At 37.7% G+C, this 25,839-nt stretch overlaps 1 protein-coding gene across 1 annotated transcript in view; it reads right to left on the bottom strand.

The window, feature by feature from the left end:
* The window catches only part of ANO4 (anoctamin 4), a gene marked incomplete at both ends in the record, with an annotated part of 123,552 nt that overhangs the window by 75,449 nt on the left and 22,264 nt on the right, over window positions 1–25,839 (bottom strand). The window contains one exon of the mRNA XM_084205385.1: window positions 22,273–22,431. Coding sequence (XP_084061511.1) covers window positions 22,273–22,431 — 159 coding nt within the window. The remainder of the gene's footprint in view (window positions 1–22,272; window positions 22,432–25,839) is intronic.

Raw genomic sequence — 25,839 nt, 5'->3', positions numbered from 1 at the left:
GCTGATGAAATTCTGAAAAATATTTCAATACAAAATGACACAACAACAACAAAATGCTCCCAAGAGACTTGCTTCCAAGACAATGAATTCACTTGTACTCTTTCCCTGACTTTTATGGATTCTAAATCAGGCTTTAATTATGTTTTTCTTTTTAGGTACATTTCACAAATGAGCTTTTATTTTCCCATGAGAATGTAGCAAGGAGATACAACAAAACCAAAACTGAATTCTGCCACTCTAAAAATCTCCTGCAAATTGTTCTCTCAAAGGTGAGGTTAAGTCAGCAGTGGATTGGCAATTTTGTACTAAATAGCTTGGATTAAAAAACAAAACAAACCAGAACAAAATCCACCCAACCTCAAAAGATCTAAGAAGCCCAATATACAGAAAGAAACTGCAGTACTGACACACCAATAAAAACTGAGAAATGGGGGAAATTGATTAAAAACAACTTCTAAACTTAGTGAAGGCTGTTAAACAGGAAGTTTGTAGGTATTTTCCAGCAAATTGTAGTTTAAGCCTTACTAGATATGGGAGCCAAACATGACTTGTGAAGATGCTGTTTCACAAGTGAACACTATCTAAATTTGGTATCTCATGCTTTCATGCAGAAATGTGAAAAACTTCTGAATGGTTATCACAATACAGATGTTTAAAGAACATTTCTTTACTCCATATCTTGCAATGTTGGCACATTAAAATGTTTTCAAAATTATAATCAGCTTTGCCAACAGAAGACCTAACCAACAGAAAATCTAATCAAAATACACTTGGCAGGTTCAATTATATTCAGAAAAAAAAGAAATAATAATGCTAAATTATTAATACAAAATCCATTTCTCTTGGGTTTGCACATGTTAAGTGCTCATAAAGGAAAGCACTAAGCAAAGCTGAGAAAAGCAAGGCAGGAAAAAACAAGACTGGAAAGAGAATAACAAATCCAGATGGAGGATGAATTGAATGATGAGACATCACACTCACCTAATCTAAGGAGTAAATAGCTAACCAAAATATCTGGAAAAACAATTGCATGAAGACCATCTTCATTACAAAAATACTTTAGTGAATGGAATCTCCTAAACTGTCTTGGTTAGATTAGTATTTAGAGTCAGCGTCCTTCATCTTATAAATGTTTCAGTTGAGAATAGAGGAACATTCTTCTGTCGTAATTGACTTTCAAGGGTTGACTCATTAAATGATTTGGAGAAGTAAACTCAATTTCACATTATGGGAACATGCAAACAAAAATCAATGTAACATTACTCCCCCTGGAAACTTAAATAAGACAACTATTGACATGAGCTATAAAATAATGTCCAGATAATGAAGAAAGAAAACCAGAGGAATTAAGGGGGCAGACCAATGAGACGAAACACTTTAGCAAACACAGAAATTGAATAAATGTTTGGAATTGACCTGTAGCACCATATCACAATGCAATAATTTTCAGGCCACCAATATTCAAATAAATTGGTTGTTTTGAACTGATTTATTGAGAAGGAATATCCATAAAAAAACCTGATTTTCTTCAGGTCACTAACAAATATTCTCAGCGGTCTGCAGAAGAGCGTAAAGCCAGGATGACAAGAGACTTACCAGAATGAGACAACTGTAGGCTCATCTAGAGGAGGAGAGATCTCTAGGGTTCATCTGGGCTGAGCCTCTGGCTAAAGCAGGGCTAACTTGGATCAGCCTGCTCAGACAGGAGCTTGTCCCATTGAGTACTGAATATCTCTACAGGCAGAGATTCACAGCCCTTGGGCAACCCACTGACTGAAACTGGCTGGAGAAACTGTGGAAGAACTGCTCTCTTCCATAGAGAAATGTTGGCTTAAAACTAACCCTTTCTAGACTTGTTTTCCTTTAAAAACACCCTTATTTATTACAAGAACTGTTTTTAATTGTTATTCTCATTGAGAAGTGGTAGCAAGGCATATTTAGTTTAATTGACCTGATCTTCAAAGTGGGTTTGTGTGGTAGAATTCAGATCACCAGAGTCTGAGTTACAGATAGTCAATATACATTTTGGCTTCACTGACAAGCATCATTAGTACTGGATCATTGCTGCCAGTGCTAGAACACAGGCAGTACTATAGGTCCACATATTATAGACTTCCCCTTCTGGCAAGGCTCCCTTTCTACTTTACCATTAAGTTTGTAAAGACATTGCTATTTCCCAAAGAAATACAGTCAACTGCAAACACATTTAAAAACAAAGCCACATTTTCTTCTCCAATGCCGCTACGTAAGGAGTGAAAGAGACTAAAGCGTGGGCATTTATGTAACTCCAAAAGCAGAAACGCCTGCTGTGGTGAGTTACTGTCATCAGCTAGGTCAAGGAAAGCTTGTAAAAGGTCAGGTTGTCATTCTTCTAAAGCAAGCACAGAGCAGTGCCAACTGCTGGTTAAGTCGTGGCTACTAAACTCTCAAGTATTCCTGCAAGCATTCTAATGTCTTTTGATGGCAGGATTCAAATATATATGTGTTTGCTACTGACCTGACTCTGCTCATTCTGCACTTATCGTTGCTAGTCTGAACAGAAGCAGAGTTTTGCTGACATGGAATGCCTCTTGAAAAGCCCATATTTTGCTGTATTTGCAGGCTGCCTTCCAGGACCAAGGCTAAAGATTAGTATCTTTTGTCAAATATCTTGAACATTCTCCTCCTCCTTGCCAATTTTAGTTCATTATCAATAATATTGTCATTTTAAAACAAAAGATTTGTAGGTACTCACCTTGATATAAGCATTTCTTAAGTCAAGAAGTTAAGAAAGTTGAGAAAACCTATTCACAGCATATAACATTGCACAAGGTTAAAATTACAGTGGCTCCAATTGAATGGTGCCATTGTTTATTTTCCTTGAGGCTACTAGGCAGGTTTTCATTCATGTATGCAAAACAATAGGGTGAAAAAAAAGTCAGGATTTACCATTAAGATATCATCATTTAAGAGAAAAATTCTCAAGGCCGAGTCTCTCTTCACCTTTAAAAGCCTTCCTCATGAAAGTAAAATGAGATAAGTAAGATTTTGAAACTGATTTAACAACCAGAATTAATGTCATCTACTTTAGGAAGATCCTACAAGGCAAGTTAAAAAGGCAGAACAGAAAGAGTTCTTTACATTTTGGCAAATTTCTGGTAAGACCATAACGCAGGGAAAAACAGAAAAGGAGACAAAGTCAACATTCTTCTTCCAGTAACAATTCTCTCTGTAATCCAGCTCTGTATGATGTCTGAATGCAGAGTAGTAAATAGTCACTACTACATGTTCCACTGTTTTTGAGAATTACTTAACAGCACAGATTGATTTGCCATGTGGAGTGAATTAAGTGGAAAAACAAAACCCAGCAAATTTTACTTGATTAAACTGTTCTTCCTCTGCAAACCCAAAGTAAATGTAAATTCACGTGGGCAACTTCATGGAGCTGGGAAACCAGAAAGTATCTTCTGCCAATACTTTTCCAGTGCATACACTACTACTGGGCAATTATTTAGATGCTGTCAATATATGTCTGGTTTCAGGGAACATATTTCATACTCACAGACATTGGCCTCCACATCCATGCTTCTGAGGAACCTAATGAATAACAGTGCCAGTACCTTTCACACATGTACCTTCAACAAAAGCATGGGTTTAGTGAAAAGGGGGAATATATTGTTCACATTTTAATTTGGATATTAAGAAGCCTTTGACTTGCAAGAAACTGTAGGGCAAAAGCAGTAAGGATGACAATAAGAATAAAAAGATAGCTCTATGTAAAAAATAGGAAGCTGTTGATTAAAGCAATTTTGACCTGAGGACACTGACATGTGAAATGCAGAATAACCTGATCCAAGGAGACAGAGGCACATGATTACAATTTAGAATGATTTTAATGTGAAATCTCATGACAAAATATGATGATGAAGTAAAGCTTATTTTTTTTTACTTTGCAAAGCACTTGCAGAGGTCCTGCTCCAGTGGAGTTGGTAAAGCAGGCAGGTGGCTGCTTCCTGCCAGCATTCAGGCAATGTGTCATCTAATCCAGCTCAGAGCAGGTGTCATTGTTACAGTGCTTAATTTCTGGCAGCATATGACAGGATCTCAGTTGTGGAACAGAACAAGGGGAAATGCTTGGAATGTCCTTCTATGTAGACAAAAATATGTGAGTGGGAGGACAGCTTCAAGAACAGAGTAAGTTACTTGAGTAGAAGTAAAATGCAAATATGATCTCACTGCTCAAATTCACTGTGCAATGATAAGCTCACAATCTGCAGTAGAGAAACACAAATTCCTTTAAGATAAGAAACCACATCAGAAGGAAGTCTTTAATTCCAACAAATGTCACCTAAATCCGTAGAATGGGTCTTACAGTAAGGTAACTTAGATGTAGTAAATCAACCCTGGAAACAATATCCTCTGACTTGGACTGCACTTCTGAGAGAAAAGAATTAGAAATATCTGCAGCATGACTATCTTAATGGAAAAGGTTGAGATGACTGTGAGGTAATGATAAAACATTTCTTGATAATTCCATCAGCAAATACTGAATGAATACAGGTTAGACCCATGTGGGTAAGATCTCTGTGACAAAAATAGCTAATAATATGGATTTTATCTGACAAATATCCTTTAATTCCTCTGTACTGGAAAATTGCTATAAACATGTGAAATCAGTATTTGCAGATTTAAAATGCAGATAGCTAAAATCTCTGGGCAGAATAGTGCGTTTCTGCTTATGGAAACAGTATTTGACACTGTCTCTAGTATGAAACATCAGTTATGGGCTCAAATTTTAGATTTAAAAAGTTAGTACTTTGTATAGTGATAGTTGACATCATCAAATCTTTTTGATTGTTCTGGAGGCCAAAGAAAGGCCTCTTAAGTACATTATTTTTCTTTTGACATCACAGGTCATTAAAAATGCATCACAGAATTGAACTACATTTTATTAAGGCAGCTTCCTTTGTGATTTATCCCAAGTGTAAAATATAAAGCCAATATTTTTCTAATACAGATTTATTTCTCATTAATAATATTTTGAAGTAGAAAATACTTACATTTAATGAATTGTCCATTAACTATTCATGTTTGCTTTTAGAGGCTTATGGGAAAAACATTGCTTTGGTAAAGAAAAAGGCAGTTTATTTTTTGTCCAAGTTAATTTCACAAACATGATAATTAGTAAAACACACAAAAAATCCAGGCAGGTTTATGATAGCTTTTTCATACACATTACCTAGAGAAAACTGAATAAGCTGCTTATTGCATGATAGAATAATATAGGTCACCTAGTCAAATCTCCTGCTAGATTGATTTGTGGGGTCTTGAATATCTCTGTGGTTGAAGACCTTGCAACCTCTCTGGGAACCAGAGTGTCTCTGGACTGAAAGGTCCCAGCTGAACTTCCGTGTGGATGCAGAAGTATTGGCAGCAGCCCTGGTTCAGAGCCCCTGCCTGTGCTCCAGCAGTGTGAAGCTCTTTGGTTGTTCAACTCCCTCTGTGGAGTCTTGTGACTCAGCTCATACAATCAAGGAAGGCAAGAAATACACACATGACCATCAGTCTGGACTCCAAAGTCCTTTCAGCACCCACACTTTGCAGGATGCAGTGAACTACCCTGCCGCTCTCTGCACACCTCTCTAGTCAAAATTCTTTGTGAAAGGAGACACACATGAGCTCAACAAGAGCACAGCTGAGGTAGAGAATACACTTAAGGTCACTGTCACTTTGGTCCAGTCCATATGACACAAGCTCCAAGTTCTTCAAGCCAGCTACACATTCTCCACACGAGTAACTACAGGCAGAGGTGTTAGCCTGTGCTGTAGGGGAAGCAGTGGGGCAATGCATATGCTTGTTATCACAGCTTGGTATCTTGGGTGCAGTCCCATGCTGGTGTGAGTAGGATAACTATGTGGGCTGGCACACCTGGGTGGGTTTCTGCACCCTTCCTGGCTGTGCAGGACACAGGTGTGCCTCTGCTCTGCAGGGAAGTCACAGGAGCGTGCTCTCACTGCTCCTTCTCAGATTTAATACAGCTTCTCATTTTCCAGTGAAGAAATAGCACCAAAGGAAAACCAAGACCCAGTTAAATGAAGGTGAAAGATGCATGAGAAGAATGTGAAGCACTCACAATTCTACCAGTTACAGTTACCCATAAACTCTGCTGGTCTGGGCAGCTCAAATGCTTGTTCACTCATCTAATATCTCAGTTTTCTGTGCCTCACTTACCTTACTGCAATGATTATTAGAACTGGAAAGAGTTTGAGGAGCCATCTTCTAATAATTCACATTGTTCTAATCATTGCTGTAAAACTTTCCTGTCTTCCTCATTTAAAGGTAGAAACATGAGCAAGACATTTCCCCTTTCTTCTTCCACTTTATACAAACTGTTATACAGTTGTTATATTTCTTTAATAAGATAGACAAAGTAAATTTCTGAGCAACTGCATTCTGTAGTCTTACTAAGGTACTCCAGAGATCTGATACACTAAAAGGATGCAAACAAACTTTTACAAGGAAAGTTGTCTTGTAAATATGCCATATTTACAAGACAACTTGTAAATTGTTGTTGCATATGGTAGAGCATATGGTAGAGCAGCCATCTCTTCAGACATACCACCATTACTACATGAAAGGGAAGTTCTTTCCAAAGCAAAGTGTGGTGGTGAGAATAGGCTAGATTACCAATATTCAGGTCACAGTTTGTATTAAAAAAATTAGATAGATTGACCTCCTTTTAAATCCCAAACCATGCTAAGACTCTATAAGACTTCCCACAAAATATTAAATGCAAAACCCCAAGAGATAAAGGCAAATCCATCTCAATGTGTTGTCTTCAGCAAACCACAGTTTCATATTGATCATAAAAGGAAATCTCACAGTTTAGTGCAGAATGGAAGTTTCTAATAATTGATGGTGTACATGATTGTACATTGATGGCCTGTCTGCTCAGCTAAGCTCGAAGTAATTTGACCTCATGTAATTAGATCATTTGGTGTTAAAAACCCACACATCAGAAACAGAAGAAAACCCCCACTTTCTTAAGCAAAGATGAAGTAGAATCTAACTGGAGAGAAGGTGAAATTGAAATACATAATGTCTCTAAACTAAGAAGGCAAATTCTGGATCCTTTGTGCATCTGTGTACAAATCCCTTCATTTGTTAGACATGCTTTAAATGAAACAAGGTCGAGGTATGACAAGGGCAAATGATGAATTTGCTTTAGACTGTTCTAATTTATTGTGATAAAGCAATGCCCATACATGGCACAATGAATTGTTAAGGCAGACCCCTGAGCATGACCTCATCTATTGATCAATTATTGCTGCTCCCAGTGTGCCTACTGACATAAGGTGCTGGATGAAAACACCTCCTGTTTGACACAGAAGAGCAGAACAGCACCAGATGGAGCTCAGTGTCTTAATGGTTCAGATGAAAGTGATGGAGCACAGAAAGGATTTCCTCTCCTAGTTCAGAGCTCTGACATGCAGATTTCATGAAAGGAGTTGCAGAAAACAACAACAAGAAAACAGTCCTTTTCTTGAAAAACAACATCACTATCATGTGAGATACTGTTAGTTTTGATCTGATCGCATATATTGCAAGGAAGTTGTACTAATCCTGAAATTGTTTGCAGCAAAATTTTGGGTTTTGAGATGCCTATGATGTGTGAAATGAAGGCCACAAGTAACACATACACTGGCAAAGAGTCCTCCTTTCCAAATTCACTTGTACCATGGAAACTGCTAAAATGAAGATTCTTTACTTAATAGACCATACTAGCCTTCTCTAGGGATAAAAAAAAAAAAATGTCTTTAAGGAGCCCCCAGATTACAAAAGGCAGCTTGTTCATCTTAGGAAATTACCAATGTCTTTTTTATCTATTGAAAGAGAAATATTTCTAGATTTTTTTTTTTAGTATTTTGCCCATTTTTAATAAGGGCTGTGCCTCTCAGAGCTGCAGCAAAGAATTCCCAGCCCATAAGTGAAACAGAAGTTACAAAAGAGTTTTTAGCTCTGTGGTACTATTCAGATCCTTTTATTCAGTGCAAAATTTTGGAATACAATTGAAATTCTCATCTATTGTACCTCTGGAACACGTATGCTTACAGCAATCTGTTTCATTCTCTTCTACAGGGAAGTAGAGAAATGTAATGTGAAAATAAAATCAATATCTCACTTCACTTATTAATCCCCATTTTTCAAGCTCTTTATAGATGCACTGTGATAGACATTTTCTTCTATTACGGAGATTTCCTGGCAGGGAAATTATAATTCCACTAGATAATTTTTGAAATAAATCAATATGTCTCATACATGAATGGCTCTATACAAAATAATAATTTTGTTGAAATGAATTTTCTTAAAAGCATGACATTTTGGGCCCAATGAATATTATAAAAGATATTTTAAAATTGGAGGGAAATTCCATTAATGTTACATCACTAGACAACAGGGAAACTTTTTCAATTTGCAGAATACTATCTCAACAAACCACCTCTTAGGGTATTATAATTGCACATACACTGCAGGCCCTTGTTCCTGTCAAGTATTTAAAATATAACATCCAGCGTGTCAGAGAAATGTAGTGTAGGAATGGGATTTGCATCATTTGATGCAACTTTGCAGAGTCACTATAATTACTTGTGCTTTACAAACACACATACACCATCATGCATAACCTCTTTTGAATGTCAGAGCAGAGTGGTGAATTGGTTAAGGAAGAAATTATATTAAAATTGTATGGCACACACCTCTCCTAGTTCTCGGTACTAGGGACTGAAAGCTTTGAACTGAATTGTTATCATCACAGCAGCACAGCTGGTGAATTTCTTTTCTAAAATAATGTTATTGCCCTACTGTCCACAATTGCCATACTGCTCTTTAAAAAAGGAAAGATTACAAAATTACCAAAAAAAATTACCTAATTTCTTCAGCACAATATTTCAAAGCAACTCCCCCTCGCCCTTTCTGTGTCTTACACACAAACATCCAGAAACACAACTGACAAGTACTTCTCTCAGTATTTGTTTCCTCCTCCAGAATCTGCATCTTGCTCACTTATCTCCTGATCAGCCAAAGTCACATTTCTCTGCCCAGGCTCCTCTCACCACCACAGAGGGCAGCTAGTCCTGCCCATCACTCTGGCTGTGTGTGATGTACAGATCTCTGCCAACAGCAGTCTCTGGAGCACAACCAGTTACAGGGCTCGATTTTTTAAAACTTAGTTTGAAAAAGTAACAGAGAGTCAACTTTCAAACTGGAGGAACCTTGTACAGAATACAGATATATTAAATTTCCCAAACTACCAAGAGAACAAGAATTTCTTGCTTTGCCCAGATGGTATTTAAGCACAAAATGGGAGAAAACGGAAAGCTTTGAAATATTTTTTTTCTGGCAGATTTTAAGCGAAGGGCTCATCTAACAGAGATGCTATCTCTCCTTTAAAACATGAAAGGTTAACAGGAAAATATCAAAACACTAATAAGGAAAGAGCTCTGGGTAACAACTGAGCAATCATCACCACTGTACGTCGTTGGTGGAAAGCGCAGTGGCAGCAACACTGACAAGAAAATAGAAAGTCTAATGTTGGAAATGTCAGCAAGTGCCTAAAGTGATGCACTTATCCAACATATGAATATTTTTAATGTATAATGAAGAGCAAAGGAAAATGGGGGAGGGGGAAAGCATGCTCTGTGCTTAGGTAAATGACTTCTCACGTTACACTCTAGTGTTTGACAAACACATTCTTGTGCACAGAAGATAGAGAGGTGGCTGAGGGTTAAATGCAGAAAAGATGAACACAGAAAATATCACTGTTAAAATCAAGAAGAGAAGCCAGAAACAGAAGCCAGAAAAGGGTAACACACATGAAGATCTAAAAAAAAATCAAATTAAGAGCATACAGGGCTCAGATTCCCTAGTCTTCTATTTTGTATAGCTATTCAGCAGGGTGCAAAGTACAGGATGAGTAAGAAATAGATGGATCAATTAAAGAAAAATCAGGGCAGGACAACAAGAATGATAAAGAGTTTTGGGAAACATGACCTAGGGGAAAAAGATGGAATTCAAAGCACCAAAGAAAATGCTAAGCAGAGACCATAGAAACATTTTAAAAACAAGTAAAGAATAGTTATGAATAAGAAGGAAGGAACTGCACTCCATTTTCTTCTCAATCAGGCAAGAAATAACTGGATTAAATTGTAGCAAAGGAGGTTTAGGTCAGATCCTATCAAACACCAGACAAGAATTTCTAGGACTTGGCATGTGGGGATGTAAGGAATATATGAGTGGCTGAGAGTGCTTAGCCTGGGATAAAAGGAGAAGCCCTATATTATGCTTTCATGTGGGTATTACTGTAATAAACCCTGTCAAGAAGGCAGAAATGGTTCTTTACTTAAACTCTTTGTCCACATCCACACACACACATATTTTGCTTTCACCATACTAAAATCAATAAAGAGCTATTTGATAAAAAAAAATCACAGAGAACTCAGGCAAAAGTGGTATTAAAAGCATAAGTTTCTTCAAGCACATCCAATATCCTTCAGAGTTTCAACAGTATCTGTGTGCTGTACTTACTGTGGAATATGTTATTATTTTACGTAAAATTTCTTCCTGAGATCTTCAGTCTTACAGGCTTCAAGATCAAAATTTAGCTGTAAAGGGCACTAGAAACATATCTTCCCTTTGTTAAGAGACAACTCAATCTACAAGAGGCTAGGAACTCAAGAGTAACACAATGAAAGAGATCAGTGCTTTTGGATATTGGTGGTAGCTTTCTGACAGGGCTCCAGGACCTCACTGTAGAGAGGTGCAGATGCACTGCTCAGAAGATACAAATTCTAGGTGTTCCAGAAAACCTGACACATTTTCAGGTGTTCCCATTTTAGTTTTAGGAACTGACTGTGATAATCTCTGAACACAGGATAAGGAATGTAAGTTCAAGTAATCTGTTCATGTCCAAGTACATCCAGATGAGACCTGAAACAAACTGTGGCCCAGCACTACATCCCAGGCTGTTGATCTAATTTTACTTTTTTGTAGTGACATGAAATAAAATTCTGGTCCAGAGACCCTGATTGCAAAGGCTTTTGTTAGATCGTTTCTGCATCAAGAATCTAGGCATGAGTTTAGGAAATGAAGTTTTCTTTTATGTGCCATATTGTCTAGTGGGAAATGTCCTTCATGCTCTACAAGTAATCTATGAAATGAATTAAGAAGATAGCATACAAAAGCTTTGCTAGTGAGGCATGGTTAGTCCTGTGTAAACATTCCAGTGATCAGTTGTGATGCCATGTAAGAGAGAAAAGCATTTTGCTGCAACACCAATAAATTTTATGAAAATGGAGCAAATTGGAAAAGGTTTCTAAAGATTTGTCAGGAAATAGGTGAAAATTTTCACTTTAATTTAGTTTAAAAAACTGTCCATACAAAATAGCATGCTTTGGTATTTCAACGGATTATATCAGTTTTCCCTTTTGTAAAGATAGCCTTTTAGACAACTAACACAGCATTTTACATCAGGTATTTTAATACTGATATTTAAATTTATTTAAATGAAATATTTTCACATATTCAAAATTTTGTTTCCCTTTCCTCAGCTAAAGCTCTTTGCTGAGTCTAATCTATAATAGTGATTAATAATTGCTTGCCTTTCTCCTTTGCTGCATTCTGTTAAGATGTTCTCCATAAATACAAAACAATTGCTTCAAGATGTTAAGGGCTTGTGTTGTATTTCCAAAGAGATTTCACAGTCACATTTTTATAGTGGGAGCTATACCACGAGAAGGGGGCTTTTCTTACATATCTGCCATGATTGAATGTGGATATGCCTCCACATTTTGATTCTAGTATCCTCTTATGCTTTCTCACCATCATTTTAAATTCCCCCCTTTCCCCAAAACTCTGAAGCACTCACCTATGCCAAACAATTTTTGTGTTGTGCCTTTTGGTTGGAATAATACATTAGTAGGAGACATGAATTGTGTTTCTTTTCATAAGACAGACAAAAATCCCACCCAAGATGGAAATGTGAATTGGCATGGCAAGCAGCCATCAACTCCCAGTCAAAACATCAGAGAACAAAAAATGTCAAATAATGGAAAAACTGCAGGAACATTAATCCATTCCACAGCTTGGGGGTTCTAGAATGGAAATTTTCAGTTGTCACACAATTCCATTAGTTGCATACTTTGCATTATACCAGTACTGGGGATGGTCTTGAAATCCACATATCTATTAATATAAATCTACAGGTAACACCTGGACAGAGGGCAAACAAAAAGGCTTGTCATGACTAGTTTATAGATATGGTGTGTGACAGTAATCTGACCCAGTTTTCCCTGCTGGATACTGGCAGGCCACTATATTTGTATCAAAACACTGGCACTAGTCTCTAAGCCCACTGATCCTGAGAAGTTCCCTGAAGGCTTTCTCCCGAGGAGCAGACACCACAGGTGTGATTCAGGACAACTAAGTTTAGATGTCTGCAATGGAGAGGAACAGGCACCTTCAAGGTGTAATTCATTTGTTCTATTTTCCTCAGAATGAGAGGAACTGATGCATATTAAGGGCTTGTTCCTACCTAGTCAGCTACAGTCAATATGTTGGGGTTTTTTTCCTCTTGGGGCTCTGCAGTAAAACTACATTATTTTCCCTGAACTCCTGTTCCTCACCATCAACTTTTGCAGTAGCAGAGACACGTTACTGCCTACAACTGCACCTTCATGGGTGCCTCTAGTGCACTGCTCAGCTGTCTGGGACACATCACAGCAGCAGCATTTGATTGGGAACATTCTACAAGACCTTGGCTACCATCCAGTTCCCCCATCCCACCCTATTCATTCTTCCTGCAGAGAAAACATGGGGAAATGCAGATCTTCAAATAACAAAGCCTCCCATCAGTGTCCTCTGTACTTTAAGAAGCCTCTTGAATTTGGTCAGTACTTTCTGTATTTCATTACTTGAATTCTTCTCTCCTGTGAATTTCTGAAGCTAATGATAATAAAATCCATAAATTTGCACAAGAACATTGACCTGGAATGTTCTAAAAATCACAGCTTCTATTCTCTCAACTGCTTTTCAGGACATTTGTTTAATCCAATCTTGTCTCAGAAAGTCACAGATTCCGATAGCAATAGCACTGGCAGTACGACTTCAAGAGCTCTGGTGATGAAGGCCCAGGCTGTTCTCTATAGAAAACCTATAGAATTCTATAGAAAAAAGACATGACCATCCTGATCTAGCATTGGTGACAGCTCTGCTTCACGAAGTTGACCTTCAGACATGCCTTCCCACCAGTGCTCTGGAGCTTTTCCATATTCCCCAGAAAAAGAGGTCACAGAATAGATTATTAACTTACAAGGCACAAAAAGATGCCAAAATCTAAATACAAAATGGCAAATTTGTTGAGGAGAAGAAAATTAATTTTGCATATTGCAAGACAAAGTATAGTCATGGTTTCCAGATGTACATGTCTCCATTTGTTCTTTTCCTCTCTACATTTTCACTGTGGAGGCTTTATTCTTTCTGAAAAATTTCAAATTTTAAAAAGGTGTAAGGGATGGTTTTTAGACAAAAAAAAAGAAAGCACAAAGTTCTTATATTTTAAGAAACGAGTCAATCCTGTTATTAATGGAAAGGTCTAATTGAGTCTACTCACAAAAACAGGCTGTACCTAAGAAGAGTAGTAAGTGAGTACCATAAAGACCTCCAACAGGAAACAAAAGGGCTTTCACACCATTTTGTCTAAAATGTATTCTTACATATTCTTTCAAGAGGTTTCAGATAACAAAATAAAAGATAACTTGTGCACAGAGAGTTTTGTAAACCAGATAAGACTTTAAACAGGAGGACATGACTGGCTGACAGAAGTTTCAGTTAGTCTGGCTATGTCAGAAGCACTTTTCCCTCAGGTCAGGCTTTTTAAAACTGCATTTACAACACTACTTCATTACCACTCAAGCAGCAAGAAACAAATATGTAAATATGCAGTAAATATTTCTGCATTTCATTTGGGCCCAGAGACCCATAAATTGAAAGGTCTTTTTCAAGAAAGTTTAGCCCTGATGTAATTAGCTCTATTTTGTTCTGTTCCCATAACTGAGATGCAGTTAATCCAAGACACAGAGCACCAATGCTCCACTTGCTCATCACTGACTTAATCCTGCATAACAAAGAAAATCAGACAATGAGAGGGCCTGGGGTCCTTGTGCCAAGGTCAGTGAGAAAGGGAACTGTCCCTCCCAGGTTCATGCTTTTCTCTTGGCACTACCTGCAGAGGGGCAGCCCCACACCACCTCAGGCTTTAGGGGAAGATGTAAATGTCCCCAAGACCAATCATTGCTATTTGTTTTAGATGCATAATGCTGTAAATACTGTGCTGTGTTCTCAAAACAAGTTCAACACCAAAATCATTAACGTAAAATGAGAGTACAAAGCCTATTGCTGGGTTTCTATATGCTCTGTCTGTTCCCTAGAGACAACTTTAGATTTTTGCTTATTTAGTCATTACTGTAAGGGAGTGTTGCAGCAAACCAGTCATGTCACCTTTGGGCAATGAAAGCTCTCACTGTGCATTAAGTGTTTGTACCCTTGTGCATTATGCTTATTCCTGATGCTGCTGGCAGGTGAAACAACACCTCAAAAATAATTGCAGTTTAAGACCAGTTATTGTAAAGGTAAAGGTGACTTTTGACACATAGAGGACATCTCATATATAACCATGATAATTTTTTCTTAATTTGTTACCTGTCTGGTTTTTTTTCCTTCAAAAGATTTTTGACTTTCTGATTTGTGGATATTAAAGACAGTAAATTCTTTGACAAGAAATTTTGCCTGTTCCTGAAAGAAGTATCTCAGGGGCTTTTGAATTCCTATTCAATTATCTATGCATTTTCTGTATTACCTCCCTATACTTTGAAAGAGCCACTTTTTTTGGAAAAGTGGATCAAGTTTTTAGCAACATTTGTTTAGTCTACTAGTTTTACAATCTCCTGTTAAAGACTGGTGCTTGTCAACTCAGAAGCATATTCATTTATGGGTTCCCTCAGATAATCAAGAAATTTCTCTTTAAAAACTGCATTCTAAAATTTGAATTCAGACCCTATCTATCCAGTCTTTCATTTATCTCCTCAATTTTTTTTTCTAAATTGCCATTGTGCTGTACAGTGGACACAGCATCTGAAATCTAAAACTTTTCCCTCAGAAGTTCAAGCAGCTGGAAACATCTCCACTCTTTAGTTACTGTGGTTTTTTGGTACAGAATACTCCCTTGGAGAGGACATTGTTCTGCCTGTACCAACACATTTTTCTGTAAAACATTGCTGAAAAGAGACTCCTTTTGCTATGCACATTAGATAATAAGACAGTCTGATTTCCACTTGCTCTGTCTGAATCGGGATGAAATGAATAGCTCAACGTTTAAAACTAAATAGCTGGAAGCACTTTAATTTATAATGCTTGTGGTTAGGTTTGTATTTCAGTGTAGCTCTCTTTTTGCAGGCAAAGTTTATGTCACATTGATGTCCCTGTCCACGATTTGTGGATGCTACCAGACACAGTCCTTAAACCATTAAATAACAAGCTGCACCTGCTAATAATAATAATAGTTATTCTGCTCATGAAAATACATAGCCTGCAGGCTGCAAAATTTGTACTGTAAGTTCATTAGCTGTAGCTATTTACATATTGAATAATAGCATCAGAAAAGTGAGATACTGAAACAACTTACGAGAGTCCATGAAAGCTATGGAATTTTTGATACTGATCACAGTGGTGGAGTAACACTGAATTACACCTGTGGGTTGACCCTGGCTGCATGCCAGATACCCACTAAAGGCTCTCCATCACTCCCTTTTCATCAGGACATGGGAGAAAATAGAAGAGGAACCTCACAGCTCTAGATAAGGACAAAGAGAAATCACCCACCTCTTACCATCATGGGCCAAACAGACTCGACTTGGAGAAATTAGTTTAATTTATCATCAATATTCAAATTAGAATAGGGTAATGAGAAATAAAAACAAACCTTAAAGCACCTTCCCTCAACCATTCCCTCTTTCTAGGCTCAGCTTCGCTCCAGCTTTTCCCCACCTTGTCCTACCCAGTGGTGTGTAAGGACGGAATGGGGGCTGTGGCTGAGGGTTAAAAGCCCAGAGGACAGCTGATATTTTCAGGGGTGGAAGCTTTCCCTGGCCACCTTTTCTCTAGTGGATGGGTGCTTTTGATACGTGCAGAGCAAGCTCAACAAGACAGGGAAAGGATATGAGCACCAAATAATCAGTCAGGATAAGGTTTTCCAGCTGACCTGCAGCTTGCCCCTGGCTACCACACTAACTCTCCTGGCAAGTCATAAAAAGACAGTTGACCATAGACTAAGCACTCTGGTTTAAACTGAATTCCTGGTTGATTAAATTACATCTATAGGAGCAATAAACTACAAAAAAGTTGTAGTTCTTTCAATAACTGGATAAACTCAAGTCATAACTGAAAAATAATCTTGGACTCAACTATAAAGGCACTGAGATTTTATTGTGTGTGGCTCAGAGAACCAAATTACATAAACTACATTTATAAAACACCTTTCCTAACTCAGATCTGCAAGTGCCACTTGGGGTCTGGAAGTCAGCTCAATTCTTTTCTACCCATGAATCACAATCAGAAAAAAAACGTTTATGTAACAGGAATCTCACGAACAATTGCGCTGATGACGCACAAACCAGGAAAAAGCAGATCAGTCTCTCATAACTGTTTTGGTTCTGCAGTACTAACAACAACAACAACAAAAAACAGTAGATGTCATTATTTTCCCAGAAAGTTGATGGTATTTGATTAAGTTCAGAAGAATAGCTGTTGATTGTAATGTCTCTTTCACATCGTCACTTTCTGACCGCAGTCAGCGCTCAGAAGTTTCAGTCTTTGAAGTTCTTGGCTTTTTCTTGTTCTTTATTTCTAAGTTTTATCTCACTTTGACATGGTCATAGGTCTATTTTCCTTTTACACTCAGGGATGTGCTAAAAGTCACGGAGATACTCTGCGTGCTCTTTCTGTCATCTGTAATTTCTCTCAACATTCATCATCTTGAAAGCAGACTCCAACTTGCTGCTAAATATAAGTATCTTACTGAATACACGTTTCTAGCTTCTTATGTCCTGCCCCATTAGCACAAAGTTACATCTACATTAAAAGAAACTGCTTTACACAACTATTACTAGCTCTTCAGGAACCTATCTACCTCTGCTTGCAAACTTGAAAAGTGATGAAATAATAGCATTCTGTAATTCTATTGCATCAACTACTGAAAAATATTTCAAAATATAACTTTTAGGGTCATGTTAACATAACTTAAGACTCAGAGTATACCCACTAGTAGATATTTGTTCATCCAACACAACTAAAGCTTATACGTGCTTTTCTTTCTTGTCCTTTTGGGTTTTCCCCAGAGAACACCTATTATGTATTTCTACTGCCTATTGTATACACCAGCTGTATTTTTGCTGCCAGATGTTGCACCAGAAATGTCAGCTGCTGCTCGAGGCAGGGAGCGAATGCAATTAGAGCTTGACACTTATGATGGTGAAGTTTAAATTTCTAATCAGGCATGTAAGTCAAGAACCCACACAACTTGGATTCTTCCAAAAGCTGGACCAGCACTACATTGACATCGTTTATCAGGGAGATGCAAAGATCAGTGTGCCAGCAGAAGTCCAAATGGATTGGCTGTGACTTGTAAAATATCTGAAGCTAATTTCTGAAGCACATTCTGCATGCAGCAGCTGTGAGGAGTCCAGCTTTCCAGGGCAGTAAGCAATGCTATTGGTTTAAAGTAGTTAATTGCTTTTATACTGAGACATCAGCTACCATAAATATACAAAATATATAAAATAAAAGGCCTGAATACTATTTTCACTACTCCAGTGGTTAGTTCCCATTTACTGCACTTCTACCACTCACTTTCTACTTGTCTGCCAATTGCTTTTTTGAGTAAACTGCATGAAATCAATTTATAATCTATAAATTAAAAACTTTGAACAAAATCATTAAGCATAATGTATTAAGTATATTTCGTAGTAGAAATACTCTGTATGACATAGTTTGCTGTAGTCATGAGAAGTAGAAAAACCAAAAAAGATCATGCTATGTTCATACTAAATGTAGTCTGTTCCTAGGACTACATGATCAGATCCTAACCCAATGTCAGATTCATTTTGGATAGACTGTTCTTAATTAAATGCAAGATGACTTTCTTCTTTTTCTCTTGTACAAATTCCTCATGCAAGTGTGGTCTGTGTTTGTTCACCCAGCATAAATTTCTCACCTCTATCCTGCATTTGCATTACTTTACAGCGCAGCTTAAAAAGTTGGCAAGTGAATGAGTAATACAAGTTAGCTGCTGCATGCTGGCCACCTCCATGCATGACCTATTATGATAGTACAGTTTAAAGTATCTTACTGAAACATCTCTGTAATACTATATTCGTGTACCAGAAATGTGTAGGTACTTTTGACAGCAACTCAATTCTACCTGGTCATTTAGGACAGGAAAACAGTAATTCATGCTGCAGGAATAATTTGGGAAAGGGCACTTCAGATTTTGGCCAAGAGGTTAAATTTATAAATTTTTATTCTTGTGAAAAATATCATGGGCTCAAAGTAATTATGACTCTTCATTCTCCCTTGAAAAGACAGGTTTTCCAGAAATTGCTGGGCCACAGGGAGGAACATTTAATTTGGAATGGATGCTATCTATATTTTCTCTTCACACAAAACTGATCACAAGTAATTCTCTTCTGCATGTCAGTGGGTTGATCTAAGTCTCAGGTTTATCTTGCATTAAGATAAATTTGAAATGTACCATCAGAATTTGGACAATAACATCCTATTAACCTTTTGCCCACCAGCTCTGGAAGGGATGAGTCTCATGTGATATTTACAGATGGTATCAGTGCCTACAAACTTACAGTGTGATTGGTACCTCATCTCCCAGAAGAACACACTCCACTTGGAGACTGTCCTCTCCATTTTCCCCACACATAAGTCTTTTTCAAAGAAAAATGAGAGCAGTGGGGTCATTGAGGATCCCAGAACCAGGATATCATAGTTACATATCTCACTTGTGAGCCATTGGGAAAGAGAATAAATCAACAAAGGAAATGCTTCACCTGGCTGAAAAGAAAATACAGTCTCTTTTCCAGGAATTACCTACAGTTTTGATAAACTCATTTGAGCATCTCTGCATGTGATCACATGTGTTGAATGTGGTCTGGAAGTGTCTGGCTGTGACAGGATCAACACACTCATCCTATGCAGAACCAATATACACAGAAAAGCAGGGGGAAGCATCATAAAATGACTTGTGCTGTACCACTCAATTAGCATTCACTCCTAGAGTGTTGTTTTCAATTTAAAATCTTTACTATTTAATTTTATTTTTCCTATTTTTATTTTTTTCACTCTTTAAAAATGCCTTATCGCTATTTTTTCTCTATTATTTAATTCTTTTCTTTTTCTGTTAAAATTTTAATCATTTTCATTGTCTGTTCCTTAGTCTGGGATCTCCTCATTCTTTATTACTATATGTACTGAGCACCAAATCTGGCAGAACTTCCAAGGCAGAGTGGTGCGATACAGTTGAAGACTGTGAGTGTGAATTTGTTGGGAATATCTGCAAAACATTATCACCTTTTCCTGGAGTCAGAAACATATATCTGTTCAGACCTTTCTCAGTTACATGATCTTGACATTGTGCCTGAAGTTATCTCAGCTGTTGTGAATTCGTTTCAGAGTCAGTTTCTCATTTCATGCTGCTAAGTGAGCACTGCTCCCTGCCTTCACCACTTCCTGGGAATTTCACTGCACTGTACTTGTCAGTGAGCCACTGCAGTGCACTCCCCTTCCTGCAGTGAGGCAGATGGGTTTGAAATTGCAGTGTGGATAGCTCTGTAAGTTTTCCTCTCTGCCAATGGTTTCATGTTAAAAGGACAGGGCTAACACAATCAAATGCCAAGATATGAACAGCTGGTAGCCAAAGGAGAATGAACCAACAACCACACAAAATTCACGGAAGGTAAAAAATTTCTCTCAGTCCAACAGTTACTACCTATGGCCTCTGAAAATGTTCTGTGGCCAAAGCAATAGGCAGCTTTCTCATTTCATCTGGGAGCAAACTTTTTTCCAGTGGAAGCAGCATAGTGCATGTGAACAACTTGAAAAAACCCTGCAGTTAAAATTTTCCAGAATTAACACTCAAAATTATGCGCAGTCAAAAAAATAGGAGAAGTAAAACTAATGAGAAATAATCTAGAAACTAGGTGATTACACAGCTAAGTTTAAAGCTAAGTGCTGTGCAGCACTGTTCTTAATCTCTGGGGATGGGGGAGGGAGTGTACTAAGAATATACATGTTTCCTTCAGGATTATAATTTAATTTAGAAGCTAAGGTGATCATAAAATGTACATGCTAGAGTTTAGTTCTAGGTCAGAATGTTAAAAAAGATTGCTACCCTTGATTTGAAAAACATTAGCCCGAGTCATGTAGCACAACCTCATTTTGATCATTCTGCGTTGAGAAAATGTACAATTACTGATGCTGGCAAGAAGTCACACCAAGGGCAAATGAGATCAGTAAGAAATAAAACTGCATGTCACTCGCAAAGTAGAAACTGAAATGAATAATCAAATTGGCGGATCGTTCACGCAGCCTAGGCAGCAAAGTCCAAACAAATGGTCTTGAAAGCCATAAAAATCCTCTATAGCAAGCGCTTAAATCATCAGTTTGAAAAAGTTTGCAGCACAGAATCTTGCAGTAAGTTTCATAATACTTAAAATATACAGTGATTTCATAGCTTTCACTGCTGACCTTAGCACAGTAATAAAACTGCAAAAACCACAAAGTAGGAAAAAATTTATTTGAAACCGTTGGACATATGTATTAATAGGGAGGATTCCTTCCCCATTTGTTTTCTACACTGCCCAAAGTTTAGAGACTTTGTCAGCATCTCTCCTGGTGGAAGCAGGACAGAATTCTAGTATGTGAAGGTGAATAGCTGCACAACACTCCCATGTTCTTGAATGCTGGGTTACAACTCCTATAGGCAGTAGCATATATACAGGAAATACAATAATGAAAAATCTCTGGCACTGAAAACAACTATCAATTACTGCAGCACTGAAGATGATGACTTCCAGCTTATTTGAAGGAATAGTTTAGGGTAACTTTTGGAGTAACCAGTAAAATGCTCTTAATACACTTACCTACGCAGTAATACAGTACATTGGTACATACAGTACCTATGTTTGATCAAAAACACTTAAAGAAAAGAAAAATTTTTCTGTAAAGGCTTCCCTTTTTCCCTCTGCAATGTTCTCCAAAGAATTGTGCATGCCAAGTGCACAGACAGAATATTTATAAATGTACAAAGAATTCAGTGAAAGAAAGGGAATTAATGTGTAACACCTCCTCTGTTTCCATTGCTGGCAGCATGACAATTCATATTAGCACGAGTGTGAGTCCACCAGGCACAGATAAAAGGAAACACGAAGCAATAGCTGTTCTGGATGGAAGTGAGGCTTAAGCCCTGCTTAAGCACATTATCAAAGTTTAAGGGAGATCATAGGCTTGGCAAAAGAGATACAGTCACTTTAAACATTGCTCCAGCTACCTAACATACCAATACATTTTAGACACTTTGCATTAATTTCTACACTCTTGTCCATAAAAGAGTGTCTCTTTTATTTAGGACATTATTTTGGAAATAATGTAGATATAAATTATTCATATGTACTGCCCAATTATTTCAACGCTTGGGGTTAAGACAGAAGGAGAAACTTTAATCTGTTTTCAAACTACTTAAATACTTCTCACGTTGCTTTGCCTAAGCTGACAGATAAAGGAAGGCAGGGATCTAGTCAGGCCTCTGGAAAGAGTACCAGGAGCCTCAGCAAACAGTGGAGCACGTAGCTAGAAGAAAATGTAGGCGCAGAAATACGGATTGCACTCAGTAGAATTCAGGCCATGCAAACCCAGCGCTTGTTTTTTGTATTGCACAGCACAACAGATGAAATTCTGTGGCCTACTTGTGCATAAGGTTGAAAAAGATGACTGTAATGGCCTGTTTTGGCCTTCAATCCCTGTGTCTGATTTTCCTTCAGGCTACACTTTTGCACTGCTCTGGCCTATATTTAGGCATTTTTGTACTGCTACAGAGTGAAGAGCTCCAGAGTAAACAAATCATACCCCCAGATTCTATATAGCTTCAACGTGGAAGTATTTTTAAGGAATATCTCTTACTTCTTTTTCCATTTGAAGTCCTTCAGCTCTGATATTTCTCTCAAATACTTCCCTCTTCTCTGTCTGTGGATTAGATTTTCTGTACACGAGGATGTAGTCAATCCGACATTTCCCATCTCTAAAATATAGTCCCTTGGTTTTGTTCTTATCAGGGACTTCCTGCAAAGAGAAAATCAAGCATTTCAGTAATGTTCATTTTCCTTGATGATTACTGTTGGCGTCATGGGTTTTCAGTACTATTCAAGAGGAAAGATAAGGAATCACAATAAGCTGTTGAAGTTTTAGGCTCTTCCCACACAGTGCTTCTGACTTCATCTGGGAAGAGCACAGACTTCCCTACTTAAGGGGATCTTAAGGGGTATCAGGAGGTCTAAGGAAAATGTTTGGACAAATGGGGATGGGATAGGAGAGAACAGAAAACACAAGCGAGCCTCCCTCCCCCACCACTCTCCATAAGGTTAGGAATAATTTCTTATAAAATAGAGCAGAGAAGAGTGTTACTGAAGCGTAAATTTAAAATTAACAACTTAGTATGGCTGAATGTCTTGTACATTCAGTAAAAAGTGAAAAGAGTTACCATTAACATTGTCATTGTAGTTTACTGGAATGAAAAGCACTAAAACCCAGCATGGAGATTTTCATGACTTTGCCCCATAGGACACAGACAACAATATGAAGGTTCTGTACTGACCTCACCATACCTCATCAAACTAACTACTGAATATTCCTTGCTTAAGGAATAACTGAGGATGGATTTATTTGGAAAGAATTACTGGTGTTAGGTGTGGCAGCATATAAAATCAATAAAAGCAATAAATACTGTCTCTTTTCTTTATATATATATTAAAAAGCCTGTTCAAATGTTTGGTCTGACAGAAAAACACAACTTGATTTCACTGTTAATAAGAGAATGAACAGGTCACTCTCCTGAGATATAACATACTAAACTACTGGTCTTTTTCCAGTAAGTCATGAGATTAAATTCTCTACAGATACTCCTCACAATTTAACATTACTTCTACATTATACAAGTTCTGCCCAGGGTTTAAGCCTTCATTTTCAGACAAGTTGAAATTGCATGGCAGTTTGTAATGCTTGGAGTGTTTCATACAGGAAATGTACACTGTGGAGGATACATGAGAACAAACAGCACTCCCTCTGAGCAGTACAAACGGCAAGGACCTTCAGGAACCTCAAGATCAGTCCAGCTCTAAGCTGAAAGGAAAGTTAAGCTAATTTACCTCTGTTTTTCCAAAACTCACTCTGCCATTCCTGCCAAAAAGAGCCCTGGCCTATAATATACAATCAAGTCTCTGAAAAAAAAAAATATTTTGACATTCACATCTGGGGGAAAGAGGGAATTTTCAAAATACTTTCTCCATAAAATAATTGCTTCTGAATTTAAATCACAAAGTGAACAATTTAATAGGAAAAACTATTTTTACAGGAAACCCCCCCCAAAACAATTTTCCCATTCAAAGAGTTTAGTATAAGCTCTCTTTCTGATTCTCAGCAGCCTTTTCAATTAAATGGAAAAACCAATGAAAGCATCCCAAATGTCCCATCCCCCTTGGTACATGCAGTTCCCTAAAGGAAGAAGGGAATTTTTCTAACATTCTTTCATTACAGTGTCTAACTCCTGACACAACTTAGGGCAGACTTGATACAGTGGAACAGTTCTTAGAGCCCAAAAAGAAGGCTAGAAAAAAGATCTAATCTCTAAAGAAAAAACAGTAGCAAACTATTTATATCTATACTGCATATCATGCTGATAAATGGTATTATCAAGATATGAGAAGTATTTTTCATAGAACATTAATTGTGAAAGCAGCTCAGGAGGCATATTTTATCTTTTTCCATTAAAAATCTCTGTCGAGAAGACATAAAAAAAAAGCCCCAACAGCCCAAAGGATATTTAAGGTTATTTCAATAAAGGAAGGGTGTAGCAGGAGAGATTTAGAGGCTGTGGGTCAGCTTGGTGGTCCTGTTGTGATTTCTAATCCTCCTGGCAAGCCTCTTGTTCAGTCAAAGTCAACATGTATTTTTAGTGTAATTGGAAAGGAGCTGTAGAGCAAAATGATCCATGCTGAGGATCTGCTGCTCACTGGATTTACATCCATAAGGAATGCAGGTTTAAAATCCAGCACTGCTCAGCACCACAAAGAAATCATGGGTAGGGGGAACTGAGAGATCCACTTCAAATGTACACTCCTCATTTGAACTCAAGCCCTTCCTGAGAGTATCATAAGGAGTGTGTCCTTCTCTGCACGCAGGAGTGACTCAACTGGAAAAATTGATTTGCCCCTTCCTATGTTTCTTCTTTCTCTGAAGAAAATTGGTTTGCCCTGCACTGACTCATCAGTGAATGCAGAACCTTATACTAAAGAGTACCTATGAGAGTCAGCCAAGGTATTTGGCTTGTTGGAGTTCAAATATGACTGCTGGGGACAATTACTTCTCTTGGACTTGTGAAACACTACCAACTACAGTATTGTAATTTTTCACTCAGAAAGGCAGCTTGGACACCCTTATCTGTACTTGAAGATGCTTTTCATTTTAGGAACCCTGTGTGTCAAACCCAGGCTGATAAACCCTATTAGACTGTTACAGCCTCTGGAAAGGAACCTTTCTCTGGCTCTTTGTTACAGACTCTAAGCCAACCTTATAGACTGAATCTGGACTTGCAAGAATTCTTGAGGATTTAATTTGATACAGGACAGTAAGAGCTGGTTCAGCAGTGTCAGCTGCAGGACTTTTGCATCATCCAAATATTACAGGCTTAAGCTATGCCAGACAGAAATTTGTCCTACCTTCCTCCAGATATTGCATCTCCCTTACCTGTGTAACAACATCAAAATTCAGTTTTCCTAAACTGATGAAGAAAAAATATATAGCACTAGATCTGACTGTTTTTTGGTGAGAAAGTGGTGTAGTCATGTATGTCAAACCTCCATTCTTTCATATAAAAAAGGAAGCTGGAAGAAAGTAGAACAGTGAAGACTTCACTCTAACAAGAAGCTCAGCATTTCTATCTTTATGACTGTGCTGCAATACATGTTGTATAATTTGCACTTGTTTTCCAAGGAATACAGCAGTTTTTATATTCTCAGGTGCTCAGCTGGGAACCATCAGCATTCAGACATGACTCATATACATGTATATGCTAGGAGAGCTTTAGGCCAAGGGGCTTACCCACACATATCCATACAAACCATACAACATCTGAACAGTGTGTCTTCCTTCTAGAGTTCAGCAGGGACCAAGTACTTTGCAACTCTTTTTGGTAGGCTGCAGCATCCCTTAACTCCCATTAAAGCTTTCAATTTTCACCTTTTTCCCCCCCATCTTATACCTATATGTGACATACATTGCTATTTTCCTCAGCTATGATTACAAAAAGACCCCTTAAATCTGTTCATATTCCTCAAAGGTTTTCCCTTTAAAAAAACAAAGAAGAACACATCTAAAAGAAAAAAAAAAGAGAAGGTTTTGATGTATTGTTTTTTCAATATTATTACATTAAAAGCAGCATGTCCTTCTGTTAATTTTTCCTCTTTAACTTACAAA

The sequence above is a fragment of the Fringilla coelebs genome, assembly GCF_963513975.1.
Source record: "Fringilla coelebs genome assembly, chromosome: 5".
Taxonomy (NCBI): domain Eukaryota; kingdom Metazoa; phylum Chordata; class Aves; order Passeriformes; family Fringillidae; genus Fringilla; species Fringilla coelebs.
This window is presented reverse-complemented; position numbering and strand designations above follow the sequence as displayed.